The sequence below is a fragment of the Bombina bombina genome, chromosome 5, assembly GCF_027579735.1.
Source record: "Bombina bombina isolate aBomBom1 chromosome 5, aBomBom1.pri, whole genome shotgun sequence".
Lineage (NCBI taxonomy): Eukaryota > Metazoa > Chordata > Amphibia > Anura > Bombinatoridae > Bombina > Bombina bombina.
Window position 1 is genome coordinate 963,499,637 of NC_069503.1, and position 25,865 is coordinate 963,525,501.

At 37.1% G+C, this 25,865-nt stretch overlaps 1 protein-coding gene and 1 long non-coding RNA gene across 2 annotated transcripts in view; one reads left to right on the forward strand and one right to left on the reverse strand.

Moving 5' to 3' along the window:
• Positions 1 to 727: 727 nt before the first annotated feature.
• The window catches only part of RALYL (RALY RNA binding protein like), an 894,790-nt gene continuing 869,652 nt past the window's right edge, over positions 728 to 25,865 (forward strand). The window contains exon 1 of the mRNA XM_053715904.1: positions 728 to 983. Coding sequence (XP_053571879.1) covers positions 728 to 983 — 256 coding nt within the window. The remainder of the gene's footprint in view (positions 984 to 25,865) is intronic.
• LOC128661022 (uncharacterized) overlaps positions 8,915 to 25,865 on the reverse strand; it is a 266,989-nt gene continuing 250,038 nt past the window's right edge. The window contains exon 3 of the long non-coding RNA XR_008402601.1: positions 8,915 to 9,112. This is a non-coding gene — a long non-coding RNA (uncharacterized LOC128661022). The remainder of the gene's footprint in view (positions 9,113 to 25,865) is intronic.

Below are 25,865 nucleotides of genomic sequence, written 5' to 3' on the forward strand. Positions count from 1 at the left end.
ACAATTTTTTTTTTTTTTTTTTTAAATGTATAGCTTTGCTTATTTTTAAATAACATTGTGCTGATTGTCAGACTCCTAACCAAGCCCCAAAGATTTAGGAGTATACTGATGTTTACCTACTCCAGCTTGCTCCTGTTTGTGTAAAGTTTTTTTTCATATGCAGAGGAAGGGGGGGGGGTGTCTGTTTTCACTGGGTGTTCCAGTCAACCTAATCAAAAGTGCTAAACTGGGAGTAAGTTTTGAAATGGTTTTATACTGGATTTTTAGATTAGCATCTGTGCATATTATTCTTTATAGTAGTGTCTATTACATGCAGTTATATGAAAATTGGGATATACTGTCCCTTTAAGGGTCCATTCGTTTCCCAAGGTCAATTCCAGAGGATGATTGTCCTGTGTTGCCTCTACCTTACCATGTATGTCTCTGACCACTTCACAGATATAGTATTTTCTATAGGGTTTATGATTTTTCACAAAATGGTGATTTTAAAGTGAATAGTATATTGCAGCTCTCAAAAATTGGAAACATACAAATGTGAGTTTTTATGCTTTGGCAATTTATCAGTCTATCATTTTAAAGCATTTATTAAAAAGTACTAATAATTTGAACATCTTTATGTACCACTGATATATCTCTTGTTTTTAGTGATACAGTGATATTTAGATTTTACATTAATGTTTTCTTTATATATTAAATTATTTTTCTAGGTGACAAGTTGGAGACAATTATGACTGGCAAAACACAAACCAGCAACGTTACAAACAAGAATGATCCAAGGTCAATCAACTCAAGAGTTTTCATTGGCAACTTGAATACTGGGATTGTCAAAAAAACTGACATTGAAGCAATTTTCGCTAAATATGGAAAAATAGTTGGCTGCTCAGTACACAAAGGATATGCATTTGTACAATATGTCAGTGAAAGACATGCAAGAGCTGCAGTAGCAGGGGAAAATTCACGAATTATTGGAGGTCAACCACTCGGTAAGGGGAAGCTAATATATATATATATATATATATTTGCATATATATTCCTTCTCAATTTTGGTTTGCTATCTTAAAATCCTAATGTGTTTAGATGATACACAAATACTTTATATGCAAGAAGTGAAAAGCTTATTGGAAACTAAGATTCTACAGTTTATTTTATTATGGTACCATATTGGACATCATAGTTTACACTAGAATATTTGTTGTACCAATGATGACTTAAGATGTTATGAAAATCATTAGTTACAGAACAGGACATTTAAAATGTTGTAATGGTTAATGTTATGCTGATTATTCCAAAAATTACTGAGTTTTGTGGCAATATATTAACAGCGTCCTACTGAAGCACTTGTCATTTTTCCTTTGCATTCAACTAATTTATCTACTGTCTCTTAAATGTTAACCTGTTTGTTGTGAATACTATTTCAATAAGTACAGTATATGAGGCTATGCCCTCATTTAAATAATCCTCTTGTAAAGAATTATTTTAATTTATAGATTTTTTGTCAGTAGATTATATTTTTTATATTTTCTCGTTCTTTTTTTCTTTATTTACCTTTAGGGTCAATATATCTCAAGTGGTCGAATAATTGTCAAGTTGGTTGCTTAACCATTTTTAAAGGGATACTAAACCCAAATTATTTCTTTCATGATTCAGATAGAGTATGCTATTTTAAGCAACTTTCTAATTTACTCCTATTATCAATGTTTCTTCTTTCTGTTGCTATTTTATTTGAAAAAGAAGGCACCGAAGCTAAGGAGCCAGACACATTTTAGTTCAGTACTCTGGACAGCACTTGTTTATTGGTGAGTGCATTTAACCACCAATCAGCAAGCACAACCCAGGTTGTGAACCAAAAATGGGCCGGCATATAAACTTACATTCCTGCTTTTTAAATAAAAATAGCAAGAGAATGAAGAAAAATAGATAATAGAAGTAAATTAGAAAGTTTCTTGAAAACAGAATTTATGCTTAGCTGATAAATTACTTTCTCCAACGGTGTGTCCGGTCCACGGCGTCATCCTTACTTGTGGGAATATCTCTTCCCCAACAGGAAATGGCAAAGAGTCCCAGCAAAGCTGGCCATATAGTCCCTCCTAGGCTCCGCCCACCCCAGTCATTCGACCGACGGACAGGAGGAAAAAATAGGAGAAACCATAGGGTGTCGTGGTGACTGTAGTTAAAGAAAATAATTCATCGGACCTGATTAAAAAACCAGGGCGGGCCGTGGACCGGACACACCGTTGGAGAAAGTAATTTATCAGGTAAGCATAAATTCTGTTTTCTCCAACATTGGTGTGTCCGGTCCACGGCGTCATCCTTACTTGTGGGAACCAATACCAAAGCTTTAGGACACGGATGAAGGGAGGGAGCAAATCAGGTCACCTAAACGGAAGGCACCACGGCTTGCAAAACCTTTCTCACAAAAATAGCCTCCGAAGAAGCAAAAGTATCAACTTTGTAAAATTTGGCAAAAGTGTGCAGTGAAGACCAAGTCGCTGCCTTACATATCTGATCAACAGAAGCCTCGTTCTTGAAGGCCCATGTGGAAGCTACAGCCCTAGTGGAGTGAGCTGTGATTCTTTCAGGAGGCTGCCGTCCGGCAGTCTCATAAGCCAATCGGATGATGCTTTTAAGCCAAAAGGAAAGAGAGGTAGAAGTTGCTTTTTGACCTCTCCTTTTACCAGAATAGACGACAAACAGAGAAGAAGTTTGTCTGAACTCTTTTGTAGCTTCTAAGTAGAACTTTAGAGCACGGACTACATCTAAATTGTGTAGCAAACGTTCCTTCTTTGAAACTGGATTCGGACACAAAGAAGGTACAACTATCTCCTGATTAATATTTTTGTTGGAAACAACCTTTGGTAGAAAACCAGGCTTAGTATGCAGAACAACCTTATCTGAATGGAACACCAGATAGGGTGGAGTACACTGTAGAGCAGATAACTCAGAAACTCTTCTAGCAGAAGAAATAGCAACCAAAAACAAAACTTTCCAAGATAACAACTTAATATCTATGGAATGTAAAGGTTCAAACGGAACCCCTTGAAGAACTGAAAGAACTAGATTTAAACTCCAGGGAGGAGTCAAAGGTCTGTAAACAGGCTTGATCCTGACCAAAGCCTGAACAAATGCTTGAACATCTGGCACAACTGCTAGTCGTTTGTGTAGTAGGACAGATAAAGCAGAAATCTGTCCCTTTAGAGAACTCGCAGATAATCCTTTATCCAAACCTTCTTGTAGAAAGGAAAGAATCCTAGGAATCTTTATCTTATTCCATGGGAATCCCTTGGATTCACACCAGCAGATATATCTTTTCCATATTTTATGGTAAATCTTTCTAGTTACCGGTTTTCTGGCTTGAACCAGAGTATCTATCACGGAATCTGAAAACCCACGCTTTGATAGAATCAAGCGTTCAATCTCCAAGCCGTCAGCTGGAGGGAGACCAGATTTGGATGTTCGAATGGACCTTGAACAAGAAGGTCCTGTCTCAAAGGTAGGTTCCATAGTGGAACCGATGACATATTCACCAGGTCTGCATACCAAGTCCTGCGTGGCCACGCAGGAGCTATCAAGATCACTGAGGCCCTCTCCTGTTAAACACATAAGCTAGGGTGAAGGTCCAAGGCGCTACTAGTGCATCCACTAGAGTCGCCTTGGGATCCCTGGATCTGGACCCGTAGCAAGGAACCTTGAAGTTCTGACGAGACGCCATCAGATCCATATCTGGAATGCCCCACTCCCCCGGATGGAATGTCTGACGACTCAAATAATCCACTTCCCAGTTTTCCACACCTGGAATGTGGATCGCAGATAGGTGGCAGGAGTGATTCTCCGCCCATTGTATTATTTTGGTCACTTCTTTCATCGCCAGGGAACTCCTTGTTCCCCCCTGATGATTGAGATACGAAACAGTCGTCATGTTGTCTGACTGGAATCTTATGAATCTGGCCTTTGCTAACTGAGGCCAAGCCCTGAGAGCATTGAATATCGCTCTTAGTTCCAGAATGTTTATCGGGAGAAGAGACTCTTTCCGAGACCACAGTCCCTGAGCTTTCAGGGATTCCCAGACCGCGCACCAGCCCACTAGGCTGGCGTCGGTCGTGACGATGACCCACTCTGGACTGCGGAAGCTCATTCCCTGGGATAGGTGATCCTGGGTTAGCCACCAACGGAGTGAGTCTCTGGTCTTCTGATCTACTTGAATCACTGGAGACAAGTCTGTATAGTCCCCATTCCACTGTTTCAGCATGCACAGTTGTAATGGTCTTAGATGAATTAGTGCAAAAGGAACTATGTCCATTGCCGCAACCATCAAACCTACTACTTCCATGCACTGAGCTACGGAAGGATGAGGAATAGAATGAAGAACTTGACAAGCGTTTAGAAGTTTTGACTTTCTGACTTCTGTCAAGAAAATCCTCATTTCTAAGGAATCTATTATTGTTCCCAAGAAGGGAACTCTTGTCGACGAAGACAGGGAACTTTTTTTCTATGTTCACCTTCCATCCGTGAGATCTGAGAAAGGCCAGAACGATGTCTGAGTGAGCCTTTGCCTTTGAAAGAGACGACGCTTGTACTAGAATGTCGTCCAAGTACGGTACTACTGCAATGCCCCTTGGTCTTAGAACCGTTAGAAGGGATCCGAGTACCTTTGTGAAAATCCTTGGATTAGTGGCTAACCCGAATGGGAGTGCCACAAACTGGTAATGTTTGTCCAGAAAGGCGAACCTTAGGAACTGATGATGTTCTTTGTGGATAGGGATATGTAGATACGCATCCTTTAGATCCACGGTAGTCATAAATTGACCTTCCTGAATTGTGGGTAGAATCGTTCGAATGGTTTCCATCTTGAATGATGGTACTCTGAGAAATTTGTTTAGGATCTTTAAATCCAGGATTGGTCTGAAAGTTCCCTCTTTTTTGGGAACTACAAACAGATTTGAGTAAAATCCCATTCCTTGTTCCGCCGTTGGAACTGGGTGTATCACCCCCATCTTTAACAGGTCTTCTACACAAAGTAAGAATGCCTGTCTCTTTATTTGGTTTGAGGATAAGTGAGACATGTGGAACCTTCCCCTTGGGGGTAGTTCCTTGAATTCCAGAAGATAACCCTGAGAAACTATTTCTAGCGTCCAGGGATCCTGAACATCTCTTGCCCAAGCCTGAGCAAAGAGAGATAGTCTGCCCCCCACTAGATCCGGTCCTGGATCGGGGGCTACTCCTTCATGCTGTTTTGTTAGCAGCGGCAGGCTTCTTGGCCTGCTTACCCTTGTTCCACCCTTGCATCGGTTTCCAGGCTGGCTTGGTCTGTGAGGTATTACCCTCTTGCTTAGAGGATGCAGAATTAGAGCCCGGTCCATTCCTGAAATTACGAAAGGAACGAAAATTAGACTTATTCTTGGCTTTGAAAGGCCTATCTTGTGGGAGGGCGTGGCCCTTTCCCCCAGTGATGTCTGAGATAATCTCTTTCAATTCTGGCCCAAAGAGAGTTTTACCCTTGAAGGGGATATTAAGCAATTTTGTCTTGGATGATACATCCGCTGACCAAGACTTTAGCCACAATTGCAAACCCTGAATTTTTCACCGCTAATCTAGCTATTTGCAAAGCGGCATCTAAAATAAAGGAGTTAGCCAACTTAAGTGAGTGAACTCTGTCTATAACCTCCTCATATGGATTCTCTCTACTGAGCGACTTTTCTAGTTCCTCGAACCAGAACCACGCTTCTGTGGTGACAGGAACAATGCACGAAATGGGTTGAAGAAGGTAACCTTGCTGTATAAAAATCTTTTTAAGCAAACCCTCCAATTTTTTATCCATAGGATCTTTGAAAGCACAATTATCCTCGATAGGAATAGTAGTGCGCTTGTTTAGAGTAGAAACTGCCCCCTCGACCTTAGGGACTGTCTGCCATAAGTCCTTTCTGGGGTCGACCATAGGAAATAATTTCTTAAATATAGGAGGGGGAACAAAAGGTATGCCGGGCTTCTCCCATTCCTTATTCACTATGTCCGCCACCCGCTTGGGTATAGGAAAAGCGTCGGGGTGCACCGGAACCTCTAGGAACTTGTCCATCTTGCATAATTTTTCTGGAATGACCAGGTTGTCACAATCATCCAGAGTAGATAACACCTCCTTAAGCAGTGCGCGGAGATGTTCTAATTTAAATTTAAATGTCACAACATCAGGTTCAGCCTGTTGGGAAATTTTTCATGAATCTGAAATTTCCCCATCTGACAAAACCTCCCTCATGGCCCCTTCAGATTGGTGTGAGGGTATGACAGAACAATTATCATCAGCGCCCTCCTGCTCTTCAGTGTTTAAAACAGAGCAATCACGCTTTCTCTGATATGCAGGCATTTTGGATAAAATATTTGCTATGGAGTTATCCATTACAGCCGTCAATTGTTGCATGGTAATAAGCATTGGCGCGCTAGAAGTACTAGGGGCCTCCTGCGTGGGCAAAACTGGTGTAGACACAGAAGGAGATGATGTAGAACCATGTCTACTCCCTTCATCTGAAGAATCATCTTGGGCAACTTCATTATCTGTGACAGTACTGTCCTTACTTTGTTTGGACGCTTTGGCACAATTAACACATAATTTAGAAGGGGGAGACACATTGACTTTCATACATATAGAATATAGCTTATCTGAAGGCACAGACATGTTAAACAGGCTTAAACTTGTCAGTAAAACACAAAAAACGTTTTAAAACAAAACCGTTACTGTCTCTTTAAATTTTAAACAGAGCACACTTTATTACTGAATATGTGAAAAAATATGAAGGAATTGTACAAAATTTACCACAGTGTCATAAAGCATTAAAAGTATTGCACACCAATTTTCAGAGCTTTAACCCTTAAAATAACGAAACCGGAGCCGGTTACAGTTTTAACCCCTCTACAGTCCCAGCTACAGCCTTTGCTGCGACTCTACCAAGCCCAGAGGGGAATACGATACCAAATGACGCCTTCTAGGAACTTTTCCAACTATTTTTAGGTCCTCACACATGCATCTGCATGTCTTGCTCTCAAAAACAACTGTGCAGTAATGGCGCGAAAATGAGGCTCAGCCTACAACTGGGAAGGCCCTTCCTGACTGGAAAAGGTGTCTAACATAGTGCCTGACGTTAAAAAACGTTCCCCAAGTTTATAAATGTGAAAAACCAGCATAAACATGTATAAAATGCCCAAATAAAGCAATCAATTTTGCCCATAAAAGTGTCTACCAGTTTTATAGCCCATATTAAGCCCTTTATTCTGCTTGAGACTAAGAAAATGGCTTACCGGTCCCCATGAGGGGAAATGACAGCCTTCCAGCATTACACAGTCTTGTTAGAAATATGGCTAGTCATACCTTAAGCAGAAAAGTCTGCTAACTGTTTCCCCCAACTGAAGTTACTTCATCTCAACAGTCCTATGTGGAAACAGCAAAGGATTTTAGTTACTATCTGCTAAAATCATCTTCCTCTCACAAACAGAATTCTTCATCTTTTTCTGTTTCAGAGTAAATAGTACATACCAGCACTATTTTAAAATAACAAACTCTTGATAGTAGAATAAAAAACTACAACTAAACACCACATACTCTTAACCATCTCCGTGGAGATGTTGCCTGTGCAACGGCAAAGAGAATGACTGGGGTGGGCGGAGCCTAGGAGGGACTATATGGCCAGCTTTGCTGGGACTCTTTGCCATTTCCTGTTGGGGAAGAGATATTCCCACAAGTAAGGATGACACCGTGGACCGGACACACCAATGTTGGAGAAATGGTATGCTCTTTCTGAATCATGAAAGAAAAATATTAGGTTCAGTGTCCCTTTAATGTTCCTAATTTTTTTATTAAAGGGCCACTGTAAGTAAATATTTTCTATGCCTGTTACTAACTATCCCAAATACGCTTTTTATCAATAGCATTTCATTAACATATCTCTACCGTATATCAGAAATCTTGTCTGCAAATTTAATTGTTTTCCAAACCCACTCCGTGGGTATCCTTTGGTCTCTACCAATCCGTTTACAATACCTAGGTTTCAAAATGGTGCTTTAAACACAAAGTTATTGGTTTAAGTATTTTGAACATGCAGTGCTGAAAATAGTGGGCAGGATAACGTGACATCATCGGCGAATAAAAGATATAACTTTTAGAACGTTAGGAAACTTTGTTTTGGAGAAAATATAGGTCAGTAGGTTTTAATTAATGTTTATTAACTTTAATATGTTAGTTGTTTAGCTTAAAAATTATAACAGAAAGTAATCCTTTAAGTGATTACCTCTATGGATTGGTATTGTAAAACCACCAGTTTTTTTAAATTTATTTTACTTGGTTTAACCATGGTGGCCATCTTTGTGTCATGGCGCATGACAAATTTTGGTTATACAGATGTTTACAGAAACCTCAATATCTCAGCTCAGAAGGGTCCTATCTCCTTGGAATAAAAACTGATGTCTAGAGCACATTAACAGGTACATCTTGCACATTCTAGTTCCATAGTCTTAGAACTTAAGTCCAAATGCAATGATCAAGATCACTGAAAGTTCCATTTTAGGGTAAATTTATAATGGGAAGGGTTCGAGTCTCAGCCCTACATATTTTAGGGGGTACCTAGGTAAGTATTGTGTGCATGCAGAACATTTCAGGTTTGAGACTTCTCTGATTTTGTTCTTATGGGGGCGAGTGTGCAATTTTTTTACTTTTTCTATCAATTTTGTGTCTACTATCTCTGGTGGGGGACCAGGTAGGAACCTAACATTTTCACAGGTAAAAGTCATTTTTGGTAGCATTCTACTGTTGAAATTATGAGTTGGGCTAGTGGAAATTTGGGGAAAAGCCTACTTTATTTATGAGTTTTGAGAAATGAACAGATGTGATATAAGCATAACAAATAATAAAAATAAAAAGTATTTTATAGTAATTATGTTCCTGATTGACACACAACAAGTTTAAGCTACATGTTTGATTAGAAGCTGTGAGATTTCATCACTCAGTCTCTTGTAAATGTTGTGGGAGCATTCGGTGGCCGTAGCCAACTCGGCAGGCGTCAGTTTTCTTAAAACATTGTTCATGGGAACCCATGCTTTTTCCTCAGCAGATATCTTGATTGATGTCTTTGTCCTTGTGGGTGGAAGAATTATAGAAAAACATCAGTTTTCTTAGCTTATGTCCTCAATCAAGCCTAACCACCACTGGTCATCATAGACACAAGTGACACAGCCATTATATCTGAACCTACCTAGAGAACAAAGCAAATAATAACAGCAGTTCATTTGAAAGTTGTTTTTTTTAAATTTCATGCTCTAGCCAAATCATGAAGTTTAATTTTGACTGAAGTTTAATTAGCAGTTGATGATGCTACTTCATGCCAGCAGCTGCATACATTTTTTTTTTATTTTTTTTTTAATAGGGTCATCAATTTTACAAGGTTATGGCAGGATCAGTAGTCTAAAACTGTAGATTTTATACCTTCCTACTAACAAAAAAGACCTTCCCATCTTTGGAGTAATGTTTTTTAATGGCATAAAGAAATCAACTAAATGTTTGTGTCGCATTCATTTGTTTGTTCATTTAAATCTTCAAAAAATGCAAAGAATACAGCAAAATGAATGATATTTCTGCTTTGATCCAAATACATGTAAGGCATAGTTTTTACCCCTTGGTTACTTAAAAGACTTGTCAATAATTATCTAATAATACACTGCAGTCTTCAATGGTAGTCAACATCGAGAGTTTCAAGATCCCTCAAATTTGTTTTTTTATAATTATGATATTATTATGCCTATATGATGACAATTTTGATGTAGGTAAGCAGAAAGAGGGATTTTTTTTTTCTTTGGAAATAAAACAGTTCTTAAGTTTCAAAATAAAAATTAAAAAGAATAATATATAAAATAAGTAGAAAATACTTATATAGTTGTTAAATAAAACGGTTGTTTATAGTCTTTTTGATATTTTTAAAAATAACAAGGGTCTGTGACATTTAAGCCATTTATTATTGTTATTATAATTATTATGATTACTACACCTTTTTAGACTTAAAATTACATGTCTAAGTATAGATTATTTATAATAAGTATATAATATTGTAAGAAAATATTAATATACATGTTACATGATATGCATAAGACAACTAATTTGTTATTTACTTCCAAGAGTCAATTATTGGTGTGGATATTTAGTTGACATAGACCAGCTGGAAACAAAGTGTGAATTATTAATCATTAAATAAACATCAAAGTTGTAATAATAAGTCACACATTCAGCACTTCAACAGCATAACTTTTAAATGTACTCACTGTTGAGCTCTGTAGAAATCCATCTCTTCTTGTCATATTGTTATTCATATAGCTTCACTGACGTTCACCTGCAGGTCCATATTCACGACAAGCATCCAATTACTGATCAGGAGTAATGATCACATGGGCCGCCTACGTTTGTTGGCTTTGCATAAGAAGTATGAACAAAAAGTCCACGGCCAATTCTGTTTTACTAATGTCAAATCCAAAAATAGAAAATGGCCGATAGGATGATACAGACTTCCTTTTATTAATTTAATTGAAAAAAATGTAATACACACTTTGAGATAGGAAACCCAATTCTTTTCTTCATGATTCAGATAGACCATGCAGTTTTAAACAACGTCCCAATTTGCTTCTATTATCTACTTTGTATTATTCTCTTGATATCCTTTGTTGAAGAAACAGCAATGAGCCAATAAAATGATGCATATATGTGAAGCCACCAATCTGCAGCCCCTTAGCCTTTCTAGGAATGCTTTTCAACAAAAGACACCAAGCAAACAGAAAAAATAGATAATAGAAGTAAAGTTGTATACAATTGCATGCTCTATTTGAATCATGAAATAACATAATGTGCAGTGTTAGCCCTCAACGTCTGACACTTTGGTTAGACAACCGTTATTATACACATTAGCTTTGGTGTAATACTCCATTATTTAAAGGATGCTGACATTATACTCATAAAAGGTTAAAGGACCAGTCAACACAGTAGATTTGCATAATCAACAAATGCAAGATAACAAGACAACGCAATAGCACTTAGTCTGAACTTCAAATGAGTAGTAGATTTTTTCTCTTGTTAAGTGTATCCAGTCCACGGATCATCCATTACTTATGGAATATATTCTCCTTCCCAACAGGAAGCTGCAAGAGTCCACCCACAGCAAAGCTGCTATATAGCTCCTCCCCTAACTGCCATATTCAGTCATTCTCTTGCAAGCCTCAACATAGATAGGAGGTCGTGAGAGTCTGTGGTGCTTTCTACTTAGTTTATTCTTCAATCAAAAGTTTGTTATTTTTAAATGGCACCGGAGTGTGCTGTTTATCTCAGGCAGTATTTGGAAGAAGAATCTGCCTGCGTTTTTCTATGATCTTAGCAGACGTAACTAAGATCCATTTGCTGTTCTCACACATTCTGAGGAGTGAGGTACTTCAGAGGGGGAATGGCGTGCAGGTTTTCCTGCAGATAAGGTATGTGCAGTAAAATATTTTTCTAGGAATGGAATTGACTAAGAAAATACTGCTGATACCGAAGTAATGTAAGTAAAGCCTTAAATGCAGCGATAGCGACTGGTATCAGGCTTATTAATAGAGATACATACTCTTATAAAAATGTGTTTTAAAACGTTTGCTGGCATGTTTAATCGTTTTTTAACATATGTTTGGTGATAAAACTTATTGGGGCCTAAGTTTTTTCCACATGGCTGGCTTAAATTTTGCATAGAAACAGTTAAGTGAAGCTTCCCACTGTTGGCTGTGGCAGTTTGTTGTGTCTGTTTTTAAAAACGTCTATGTCATTTTTTTGATCTGTTTTTTGCATTAAGGGGTTAATCATCCATTTGCAAGTGGGTGCAATGCTCTGTTACCTTATTACATGTACTGTAAAAATTTCGTTTGTTTTACTGCCTTTTTTTCACTGTTTTTCAAATTTTGACAAAATTTGTTTCTCTTAAAGGCACAGTAACGTTTTATATATTTGCTTGTTAACTTGATTTAAAGTGTTTTCCAAGCTTACTAGTCTCATTATTAGTCTGTTCTAACATGTCTAACATAGAGGAAGCTCTGTGTTCATTATGTTTTAAAGCCATGGTGGAACCCCAACTTAGAATGTGTACCAGATGTACTGATTTCATGTTAAACAATAAAGATCATTTTTTGTCTTTAAAAACATTATCACCAGAGGATTCTGTCGTGGGGGTAGTTATGCCGACTAACTCTCCCCACGTGTCAGACCTTTTGACTCCCGCTTTAGGGACTCACGCTCAAATGGCGCCAAGTACATCAAGGGCACCCATAGCGTTTCTTTTACCAGGGGATTCTGTCGAGGGGAAAGTTATGCCGACTAACTCTCCCCACGTGTCAGACCCTTCGACTCCCGCTTCAGGGACTCACGCTGAAATGGCGCCAAGTACATCAAGGTCGCCCATAGCGTTTATTTTACAAGACATGGCAAAGGTGGTGAATAATATTCTGGCAGCAGTATTAGTCAGACTACCTGAAATTAAAGGAAAGCAGTTAGCTCTGGGGGTAGATACAGAGCATACAGACGCTTTAAGAACCATGTATGATACTACCTCACAATATGCTTAGTCTGTGGGTGATTTTTTTTGACTCTGGGAAGATGATTTAACCTGATTCTGATATTTCTACATTTAAAATTTATGCTTGAGAACCTCCACTTGTTGCTCAGGGAGGCTTTGGCTGCTCTGAATGAATGTGTACAATCGCAGGGCCAGAGAAATTGTGTAGACTGGATAAATAATATGCAGTGCCGGTGTGTACTGATGTTTTTTCCAATACCTAAAGAGGTTTACTAAAAAAATTTTAATAAGGAATGGGAGAAACCAGGTGTGCCGTTCTCTTCCCCTCCTATTTTTTAGACGAATGTTTTCTAATAGTTACCACCACACGGGACTTCTGGCAGACAGTTCCTAAGGTGGAGAGAAGAGTTTCTACTCTAGCTAAGTGTACCACTACCTCTAATGAGGACAGTTGTGCTTTTTAGATCCAATGGATAAAAAATGTTTATTCAACAGGGTTTTATCCTGCAGCCCCTTGCATACATTGCTTCTGTCACTGCTGCTGCGGCGTTCTGGGTTGAGTCTCTTGATGAGGCTTTACAGTTAAGCGACTCCATTGGATGAATATATTTGACAAGCTTATGCTAGCCAATTCCTTTGTTTTCTGATGCCTTGTTCATTTGACTAGACTAACGGCTAAGAATTCTGTTTTTTACTATACTGGCGCGCAGAGCGCTATGGCTTATATCATGGTCAGCTGTCGTGACTTTAATAAATAAGCTACTTAACTTCCCTTCAAGGGGCAGACCCTATTCGGGCCTGGTTTGAAGGAGATTATTGCTTATATCACTGGAGGAAAAGGTCATGCCCTTCCTCAGGATAGGTCCAAATCAAGGGCCAAAAAAAAAAAAAAAAAAGGTCTAATTTTCGTGCCTTTTAAAAATTTCAGGGCAGGTGTGGCATCCTCTTCCTCTAAGGCAAAACAAGAGGGAATTTTTGCTCAGTCCAAAGCGGTCTGGAGACAATCGGACCTGGAACAAAGATAAGCAGGCCAAGGAGCCTGCTGCTGCCTCTAAGGCAGCATGAAGGAACGGACCCCTATCCGGTAATGGATCCTATAGGGGGCAGACTTTCATTCTTCGCCCAGGCGTGGGCAAGAGATGCCCAGGATCCCTAGGCATTGGAATTTATATCCCAGAGATATCTTCTAGATTTCAAAGATTCCCCCCCAAAAAAAGGGGAGATTTCGCCTTTCACAATTATCTGCAAACCAGATAAAGAAGGAGGCATTCTTACATTGTGTACGAGATCCATCCAGTTCCAAGAGAGGAACAGGGACAGAGTTTTTACTCAAATCTGTTTGTGGTTCCCAAGGAGAGGGAACCTTCAGACCTATTTTGGATCTGAAGATCTTAAACAAATTCCTCAGAATTCCGTCATTTAAGATGGAAACTATTCGTACCATCTTAACTATGATCCAGGAGAGTCAATAGAGGACTACAATGGATTTGAAGGATGCTTATCCTCACATTGTGATGCATAAAGATCACCATCGTTTTTCAGGTTTGCCTTTCTAGACAGGCATTACCAGTTTGTAGCTCTTTCCTTTGGGATATCTACAGCCCCAAGAATCTTTATGGAGGTTCAGGGTCGCTTTGGCGGTCCTTAGACCGCGGGGCATAGAAGTGGCCCCTTATTTAGACGACATCCTGATACAGGCGTCAAACATCCAAATTGCCCAGTCTCATACGGACGTAGTACTGGCATTTCTGAGATCACATGGGTGGAAAGTGAACAAGGAAAGAGTTCTCTATCCCCAATCTCAAGGGTTTCCCTCCTAGGGACTCTGATAGATTCTGTAGAAATGAAAATTTACCTGACGGAGTCCAGGTTGTCAAAGTTTCTAAATTTCTGCCGTGTTTTTTCATCCCATCCACGCCCTTCGGTGGCTCAGTACATGAATGAAATCGGCTTAATGGTAGTGCAAAGGGACATAGTACCGTTTGCACGTCTACATTTCAGACCGCTGCAACTATGCATGCTCAGTCAGAGGAACGGGGATTACACAGATTTGTCCCCCTGTTAAACCTGGACCAAGAGACCAGAGATTCTCTTCTCTGGTGACTATGTCGGGTCCATCTGTCCAAGGGTATGACCTTCCGCAGGTCAGATGGGACAATTGTTACAATAGATGCCAGCCTTTTAGGTTGGGATGCAGTCTGGAACTCCCTGAAGGCTCAGGGATAGTGGACTTAGGAGGAGACCCTCCTTCTAATAAATATTCTGGAACTGGGAGTGATATTCCATGCTCTTCAGACTTGGCCTCAGTTAGCAACTCTGAGGTACATCATACTCAGTCGGACAATATACACGACTGTGGCTTACATCAGCCATCAAGGGGGAACAGAAGTTCCCTAGCGATGTTAGAAGTCTTACAATAATTCACTGGACAGAGACTCACTCTTGTCTATCAGCTATCCATATCCCAGGTGTTGAGAACTGGGAGGTGGATTTTCTAAGTCGTCAGACTTTTCTTCCGGGGGAGTGGGATTTCCTCCGGAGGTCAAGACCAAGCAGGAGAGGGCTTTGGTGTTTTTGACAGCGCCTGCGTAGCCACGCAGGACCTGGTATGCAGATCTGGTGGACATGTCATCCTTTCCATCACGGTCTCTGCTTCTGAGACAGGTCCCTCTACCTCAGGGTCCTTTCAACCATCTAAATAGAATCAATCTGAGATGGACTGCCTGGAGACTGAACGCTTGATGTTATCAAAGCATGGCTTCTCCGAGTCAGTCATTGATACCTTAATACAGACATGAAAGCCTGTCTCTAGGAAAATTGAACATAGATATGGTGTAAATATCTGATTGTTATGAATCCAAGGGTTACTCATGGAGTAAAGTCTGGATTCCCAGGATATTATCTTTTCTCCAAGATGTTTTTGAGAAAAGGGTTGTCAGCTAATTCCTTAAAAGGGGAGAGATTTTTACTCTGTCTATTTTTTTGCACAAGCGTCTGGCAGGTATTCTAGACGTTCAGGCATTTGGTCAGGCTTTGGTTAGATCCAAGCCTGTGTTTAAAACTGTTGCTCCGCCATGGAGCTTAAACCTGATTCTTAAGGTTCTTCAAGAAGTTCCGTTTGAACCTTTTTTGTTCCATAGATATCAATCTTTATCTTGGAAAGTTCCTTTTGGGTAGCTAATTCCTCGACTCGTAGAGTCTCCAAGTTATCTGTGTTACAATGTGATTCTCCTTATCTGGTCCTTCGTACGGATAAGGTAGTCCTGCGTACCAACCTGGGTTTTTTCCTAAGGTGGTATCTAACAAGTACATCACTCAAGAGATAGTTGTTCCATGCTTGTATCCTAATCCTTCCTCAAAGAAGGAACGTCTATTACACAATATTGGACGTGGTTTGTGCTTTAAAGTTTTACTTACAAGCTACTACAGTTTTCATCAAACGTTTACCTTGTTTGTTGTCTATTCTGGACAGAGGAGAGGTCAAAAGACTTCAGCAGCCTCTCTGTCTTTTTGGTTAAAAAGCATAATTCATTTAGCTTATGAGACTGCTGGACAGCAGCCTCCTGAAGGGATTACAGCTCATTCTACTAGAGCTGTGGTTTTCACTTGGGCCTTTTTTAAATGTGGCTTCTGTTGAACAGATTTACAAGACGGAGTCTTGGTCTGCGCTTCATACTTTTCAAATTTAACAAGTTTGATACCTTGCTTCTTCGGAGGCTATTTTTGGGAGAAAGGGTTTTTTACAGGTAGTGGTAACTTCCGTTTAAGTACCTGCCTTGTCCCTCCCATCATCCGTGTACTTTAGCTTTGGTATTGGTATTCCATAAGTAATGGATGATCCGTGGACTGGATACACTTAACAAGAGAAAACATAATTTATGCTTACCTGATAAATTTATTTCTCTTGTAGTGTATCCAGTCCATGGCCCGCCCTGTCACTTTAAGGCAGGTCATTTTTTCATTTGAACTACAGTCACCACTGCACCCTATGGTTTTTCCTTTCTCTGCATGTTTTCGGTCGAATGACTGAATATGGCAGTTAGGGGAGGAGCTATATAGCAGCTTTGCTGTGGGTGGACTCTTTCAGCTTCCTGTTGGGAAGGAGAATATATTCCATAAGTAATGGATGATCCGTGGACTGGATACACTACAAGAGAAATAAATTTATCAGGTAAGCATAAATTATGTTTTTTCTGACAATTTTAAAAGTTATGTCTTTTTCCACTCCCCCTGTACCATGTGACATCCATTTGCCAATCACAAATGCATACACGTACCATGTGACAGCCATCAGCCATTCACAAATGCATACACACTTATTCTTGCACATGCTCAGTAGGAGCTGGTGACTCAAAAAGTTTAAATATAAAAAGACTGTGCATATTTAGTTAATGGAAGTAAATTGGAAAATTGTTTAAAATAGCATGCTCTATCTGAATAATGAAAGTTTCATTTTGATTGAGTGTCCCTTTAAATCTCCTCTTAAAGGGACAAAACTAATTTTGAAGTTACATAAATCTATATGTGGTATCTCAATATCCAGAAATTGTTACCGAGTTACAATATATGGCAATATAAATATGCACATATGTACACAAAGGAACTTGCTGGTAAGTGAATGAACATGTGAACTATTTATGTATAAGGTTAAACCTCCTCTTAAAGGGACAAAAAATGTTTGAGTTCCGTGTATCTATGTGTGATATTTTAATATTAAGAAACTTGTTACTGTGTGCAATAATGAAAATATGCATTTAAATACAGAAAGTAACTTTTGGATAATTGAATCAACATGTCAACATATGAACTATCTATGAGTAATGTATGTACATTTAGTAAAAGAATCAGCATAAAAAATGTATACAACTTGAGGCTATTAATATTCTTAAGTTGTATATAGCAATTTTTTTATTAAAACTAGTTATTACACATTAAGGGCTAGGTTACAAGCGGAGTGCTAACTGTTGCGCGCAAGCAATAAGGAGTATATTGCGGCATTTAGCTTGCGTCGGAAGTAGCGCGTATATTAGCAGTTAAAAGTAAATGCATTCACTTGAGAACAATTTAAATTAATGTTTGTCGGGTTAGCACGACTTCAGAGTTCTGGTTAACTGTTACGATTGGATAAAAAGTTGCACAAAAAACATCAAAACTACATTGTACAGTAAAGTTACAATCATAATAACACTGTCTAATAAAATTATTTAAAAACAATATTGCATAAAAAGTTGTAAGGGCTCAAAGATATGAGGTCACAGTGTTAGAAGAAAAAAAAAACATTGGAAGGGCTTTAACAAATAAATACATACATACACATGTCTAAATATGTATATGTATGCATATATATATATATATATATATATATATATATATATTTGTGTGTGTGTATACATATGTATTTATGCATTTATATGTGTATAAATGCATTTAAAGACATATATACACATATAAATACATATTTATACACATATAGACATACATATACGTGCATTGGAGCCAAGTCAAGTAGCTGATAACATGTAAAATCATATTTATGCAATATTATTTTTTAATAAAGTGTTTATGTATTTACTGTAAATATTTCACATTCCAATGTTCTTCACATAAGGGTATAAGTTATAAGTATTTTTAAATAGATATTCCGATAGATATCTGTATATATGTATACCTACAGTATATATAATAATATCTAGCAAAATAACAAGAGTATTGCAGTATGCAGTAATACCTATTATGTATTGGACTAGCATTACATAGTAAAAGATAAGCTTTTGAGATTCCTCACTTCCTCAGGTCTGAAGCAATACTTACTAAAAAAAAGGTAGTACTGCATACTTCAATACTCTTGGTTTGTTGATATTCAACTACTGGACTGATACGGCAACTACTGGACTGATTCGGCAACTACTGGACTGATACGGCAACTACTGAACTAATATGGCTACTACAATCTACTTAATTTCATATATATATATATATATATATATATATATATATATATATATATATATATCAGGAACGTGTATGTGTCTTAAACCATCTAGCAGCAGTATTTGTAGCATTGTTTATATTAATGTTATACATAGTTGCAAACACTAATGCCATAGACTGCTATAGACACATTCACACTCCTAAATTCCTATCAGCCTACCTAGGTTTAGCCTTTAACAAAAGATATCAAAAGAACAAAGCAAATTTAATAAGAGAAGTAAATTGAAAAGTTATTTAAAAGTACCTTCTCTATCGGAATCATGAAAGTAAAAATGTTTCTTTACTGTCCCTTTAAGAATAGATAGAACATATTCTGCTTTGTGATGAACATTTCAGATTTTGGGCATAAGTATAGTTGTTTGTTTTCTTTTCAACTTGTGAGCAGGAGCTTTAAAGAGACAGTCTACACCAGAATTTTTATTGTTTAAAAAGATAGATAATCCCTTTATTACCCATTCCCTAGTTTTGCACAACCAACACAGTTATATAAATATACTTTTTACCTCTGTGATTACCTTGTATCTAAGCCTCTGCAAACTGCCTCCTTATTTCAGTTCTTTTGACAGACATCCATTTTAGCCAATCAGAGCTGGCTCACCTGAACTCCACGTACGTGAGCACAGTGTTATCTATATGACACACATGAACTGACACCCTTTAGTGGTGAAAAACTGTAAAAATGCCCTGAGAGAAGAGGTGGCCTTCAAGGGCTTAGAAATAAGCAAATGAACCTCCTAGGTTTAGCTTTCAACTAAGAATACCAAGATAACAAAGCACAATTGGTGATAAAACTAAATTGTACAATTGTTTAAAATTACATACCCTATCTGAATCATGAAAGTTTATTTTGGACTAGACTGTCCCTTTAAATAGGCTGCTACTCCTAATCTAGCCCAAAATGTGGTGACAAATAAGACATTTTGTTACTTATATGAATGATAGTCTACCGTATTATAGCCTTTATTTATTACTCTATACCTGAAAGCAGAACTAGAACCGTCTCCTCTTAATAAAATTCCTGTATCATATGTTGTACATATGAGTATTCTTTGCTATCCCCAGTTTCTACTATTTGCTTATATGCTATTTTTATTCTTTATATAATGATTAAACAAAAGTCTAAAATATTCCACTTTTTAATAAACTTACATGACATCTTGGGAAGCTGTTTAATAGTGAAAATAACCTTATCTGCAATACATTAAATCCAAATTGAGGTAATGCTCTATCTTTTAATTAATTGAGTTAATTAAAATGATGTAGCCCAATTAGGAAATTAACTTCCAGTGATTAAAAGGTTAGAAAGAAATTATCATGCAGGTAACACAGACCTCTCTTACTAATAGGATATAAATATTCAAATTCAATTAAGCAAATGAACACATATGATTCTGAAACAGAAATATAAATTGCAGGATGATTCAAAAACTATAAAATAGAAAACAACTACATTCAATGTAACTCACAAGTTATTAGACATACCCCATTAATGAGCAAGTTATGTTTGGGTTACCCTTAGAACAAGTTTTAAACCAGTATTTTAGTTATTTTACTTTATGTTTCTCTGTGTAATTTGCCTAGCTGTAAAATCAATGTAATTACACATTTCTAATTGTTTTTGTTCTGATGCAGTATTAAAAAAAAAAAAATCACTGGACACTCTTCTAAAGTAAATAAATTGCAGTTCTTGGGAAAAAAGATATTTGTTTCTGTCCTATTTATTTTAGTAATTATATAACATGCCGTGAAAATATAACTAGACTTTTCTTTTATTTTATTGGAGAATAATTTACCAGAACGTACTGTTTGTGCATATTACATGTATAATGTATTTGTAGCATTTAAGAAATCAAACTATTACTTTATACATATTTGGTAGCAAATAAAATGCTTTGCAAAAAAATAAAAAAATAAATAAAAAACAATGGCAGAAAATTAAATATTTAAAAAAAATAATATTAAAATCCTATAGAAGTATTTCAGGTGCAAATGTATTTAGTATTGGTTTGTTTATTAATGTATATTTTATTTTGTTTTGCCACTGTTATCAGTTTTAATACTGTGAAATCATAGCTCTGGAAAGAGATGAACATGGGGGTTTAGAGCCATGTAAAGTGTCATTTGTGGCTTTGTTTGATGTTTTCAAATTTGAGGCAATTTCATTTTATTCGAAAAACAGATGTTTAATGGTTTACTAATAATACACATCGGTAACTTTTCCGATAGAATGGATGAAGGGCCAGATTTATGAGTATCACCTGCTGTGGTTGCCGAGAGGTTTTTAGAGGGGCATGCAATCTTTCATCATAAAGGTAGGGAGTGTATACGTATAAAAAAAGAGCATGTAAGCAGGGAGTTTTGGCTGTGATGGAGGGGGCTATACTATCTCACCCATTATATGACCTAGGGGGACATAACACCCCTCATTTGAAATGAGAAGCTTCTCTTTAAATGTGTGTGTCGTTGTTTACCCTAGTAAAATAAAGGTGCAGTAACCTACCCCACCTGACACCAGGGATATTTTTTTATGGAAGTGGAAGATACTATTACACAGCTTGAAACTGCCCCTTTCTTTGTGTATAAAAAAATGAAACCCCTTTTTAAAAGAGGGGAGTTTCTTCTTCTGAATGAGGGGCCACATGAATCACTAATTTCCCAGTAATAACTATGATTATGTTTATCACCTACATGAATAGGTACTCCAGAGTTTTTGATAAAAAAAAAGCCTGATGGAAAATATGCATATCTAACAATATAATAGGGGACAGGGCACACTTCCACAAAGGCCTCCAAGGTCACATGAAGCACTTTATTTGAAAGAGCGAAAGTGTGTTTATTTGTCTGTTCAGTTGCCAGGTTTTTTTTCCATAACAACAACAGTTTATTCACTGCATTCATTTTATTTTAATATGGGGAAGTGTTGTTACCCCCACAATTTATATTTATGATATGGTCACTCATTTGAAACATGGGTATACAAATACAGGGTCAGTTTCATGTCTTTATAGCTGTGAAGTGATTGTAATAGTAATAACATTAACCTCACATCACATCTTAGATTTATTTAGTTTGTTTTGCTACTGGTGTCAAGGCTCATAGACTAATGTTTTTCTTAGATAATACAAAAAGTTTAGTTAAAGGGACAGTCAACACCGGACACAACTTAATGCCATACCTTAGATTCAAAAAAGAAGATTTGTCTGCATGCACAACAGGGCTGCCCATTGTCACAGCTCCTATTTACACTGAGGGTCGAAACCCTAGCAACCCACATAAGACAAAACCCAGACATTAAAGGTGTAGAAATAGGTCTCATACATCAAAAATGTCTTCTATATGCTGACAATATAATATTTACAGTTCCTTCCCCAACAGACTCCATCCCTTTCCTTCTTACAGAATTCCACAAGTTTAGCAAAGGCTCAAATTTCTCCATAAATATGGACAAAACAGTTTTACTACCAGTTAATCTATCTGATACAGACATGAACTTTCTCTCCAACAGCACGGATTTCCTAATTAAACCCGCAATACAATACTTAGGAATAAACATCACACCACAAATACCGGGCCTATATAGTCTAAACTATATCCCATTGCAAAATGATGTGTCTCAACTCTTAGAAACCTGGCACAAAAATGGGACACTTATCCTGGATAAAAAGAGCACACGCAATTAAAATGACTATACTGCCAAAATACCTATACATTTTTCAAACCCTACCACTAGACTTACCCAAATCTTATATTTACATGCAACAAAGTATGATTGAATCTTTCATATGGTCTCATTGTAAAGCGTGGATACCAAAAGAGACTGCTGCTCCATAACCTGTCCTCCTGCTCTGAGGCGACGGACAGACATCGCCAGAAATCAACTCAATCGAATACGATCGGGTTGATTGACACCCCCTGCTAGCGGCCGTTTGGCTGCAAATCTGCAGGGGGCTTCATTGCACCAGCAGTTCACAGCTGGTGCAATGATAAATGCAGAGAGCATATGCTGTCGGCATTTATCGATGTGCAGCGGACATGATCCGCAATATCGGATCATGTTCATTCACACAAGGATAATTCGGCCCTTTGTATCAAACCAAAGAAAATGGAGGAATAGGAGCCCCTAATCTATTAAATTACTACAGAGCTACCCACCTAGCCTGCATAGTGGCATGGAATCACACTTCCCCTGAGAAACCCTGGAACTACCTAGAGGCCCAGATGTTAGGCAGAGAAAATGTAGACGAACTATGTTGGACACCAGCTAAGCACAGACTCTCTAACATATGCACCAATTATTACATAGCAAACACACTAAAAGTGTGGGACACCATATTCTCTAATAACCACACAATATCAACTCGAATATCCCCAATGACAATGCTGATTGAAACCCAATATTCGGCCAACTTAAATTTTCACAAGACCCCAAAATAAACAGTAAAAAAAACTAACATTCCGGATATTCACTCTTCTCTGAGGGGATATTGCGGAAGCCATAGGCCCTCCTTTCCAAACTTGGTACCCCTACTGCTATTACCACCAGCCCGTATAGAACAGACCTAATGAGAGCACTTACACCATTTGAAACACTCTGCTCAAATCCTGAAATTCACAGATAACACATCTCAGTAACCCAAAAATTACTACAACGTCCATTTCCAAAGTACAGACCACCCTATATTCTAAAACGGGAAAGAGAACTAAATTTCACGCTAACAGATGAAAGATGGAAAAAAAAACTTTCTAACAATCAAAAAATCATCTTTCTCAAAACATAATAGAAATTAATTACAAACGACTATCGAGGTGGTATTTGACAAACCATAGGTTACGCAGTATATACCCACAAGCCTCCCACATTGCTGGAGAAAATACAGAAAAATAGGGACTCTGTCTCACATCTGGTGGTCCTGCCCACTAATCCAGGATTACTGGAGGGATATTACTAGAGGCCTCAATAACATACTTCAGACTAACATAGATGTAACGCCCACAATGATACTAGTTAACGATCTCCCAAAAATTCCATGCCAATATTTCCAAATATTACTTCAATATATGCTGAATTGCGCTAAGCGACTGATTCCATGACTGTGTAAAAAACACAAACCCCAACCCAAGCATTTTGGATCAAAGAAGTAGACCATATATTATCATTAGAAAAAATATACTACGCATATATGGGTAGACAAGATTTTTTTTTAGATATAATCTTCATATGGGAACAAAAAACAATCACTTAAAGCTAAGATCCAATATTAATAAACTGACAGCTATATAAAAAGTCTTTGTTCGGGACTATCCCTGAAGTAAGAGATCTCTTAGGTACACATTCTCTCCCTTCATTCCCCCCATCTACCCCTTCCCTTTTCTCCCCTCACACACACCCTTTTTTCCTTAAACGGACACTGAACCCAATTTTTTTCTTTCAGGATTCAGATAGAGCATGCAATTTTAAGCAACTTTCTAATTTACTCCTATTATCAAATTTTCTTCATTCTCTTGGTGTCTTTATTTGAAAAGCAAGAATGTAAGTTTAGATGCCGGCCCATTTTTGGTGAACAACCTGGGTTGTTCTTGCTGATTGGTGGATTAATTTAACAGACCAATAAACAAGTGCTGTCCACCGTTCTCAACCAAAAAATAGCTTAGATGCCATCTTTTTCAAATAAAGATAGCAAGAGAATGAAGAAAAATTGATAATAGGAGTAAATTAGAAAGTTGCCTAAAATTGCATGCTCTGTCTAAATCATGAAAGAAAAAAATTGGGTTCAGTGTCCCTTTAAATGTTAGTAAGCAAAAAGGTTAAAATAAGCATACAAGGAGATGAAGGATTACTGTTTAAAATTATTTATTGTATATACAACAACCTCATATGTCCTGCAAAGCAATAAATAAGATCTTGAAATAGTATATCACACTTTACAATGGTAGCAATGCATACTTTGTAATATGTAAATGGCTAATTCAACTAAAATACTTTGTTTTGCTAAAAATGTTTTTGTATGTGATATCTTATATTCTGTAAAAATATATATATAAATATATATACATTGCATTTTTATGGTTAGTTTTTTCTAATTTATTTGTTTTCCCTTTTCTGGTAAAACATGGCAATAACTATAAACTGCACATTTTATTTTTTATTATTTTTGTGACTTAATTTTGTTTTTGTTTGTTGTTTTTTTGTTGTTGTACTTTTATAGATCACATGAAAAACACTGAAACATGATTTATTGCGTTCAAAAGACTAAAAATTGTTTCAATACAACTGTATGCAATGGTTCAGGAGAGATAGGGTTAAAGACCAAAGGATGAGAGGCTCATTAGTTATAAGGGGACTAAGCAACAATTCAAGTATGGTTTATGGGAACAATGATTGCTGTAACTGGATAAAGGTTATTGATTTATTTTATTTTTTTAAACCGTGCTATGAAGAAGTAACTCATAAATATTGTGTTTCTCATATTTTTCATAGCTCTTGACACTGGGATACAATAAAACCTAAAACTACAGACATACTGAATATATGACAAACTTTGTCCGAACAGCTTGCAATCAATGAAATTATTTTAAATAATCATGTCATATTCTTTTTTAACGCTGAGATGTAGCTGTGTTCCCACTGAAGAGAAATAATACATATTTTCTCTATTATAGTTATATTTGTATGAAAACGCTTTATGCATATTCATTTTTTTTATACCTAAATATTTTGCATTACCATCTTTTTTTTTCTTTCTTTGAACATCAAAGTAAAATGAGTCATTTAAAGGAAACACGGCTTTAAATATATTTAAAGAGCAAAGCAAATTTTTAATTTTCAGTCTTGTTTGATAACAGTTCTATAATAGATTGTTATTATCTCATGATGATTCCAAATAAATGAAGTAAAATGCTGTTAAAAAAGATCAAAATGAATGCACTGACATGTTGTGTTCCTCTTCATATCTGACTGAACTAATACAGGCATGGGTTCTCAATTGGAAAGAAAATGAGTTTTCATAGAGAAAATGGACAAAGGATACTAACTTTAAAGACAAAAACAATCTGTTCAATTGATATTTACTTACTGCTTATAGCTTTAGTAAAACCACTATACAATTTAAAAACTAAGCTGTAAGGAAAATATCAGTTACTACATTTTTATTTTATATTCCACACTCAACTTAAATTGTAAAATACTGCAAAAAAAATAAATATATGATTCCTATGCCTTAAGTAAAATGTTCAGACGTAATTTATGACATTTCAATTATTATGATTTCTATAACGTACGTTCCAGAAAAATGTAAAATGTTCAGCGACTATTTGAAAAAT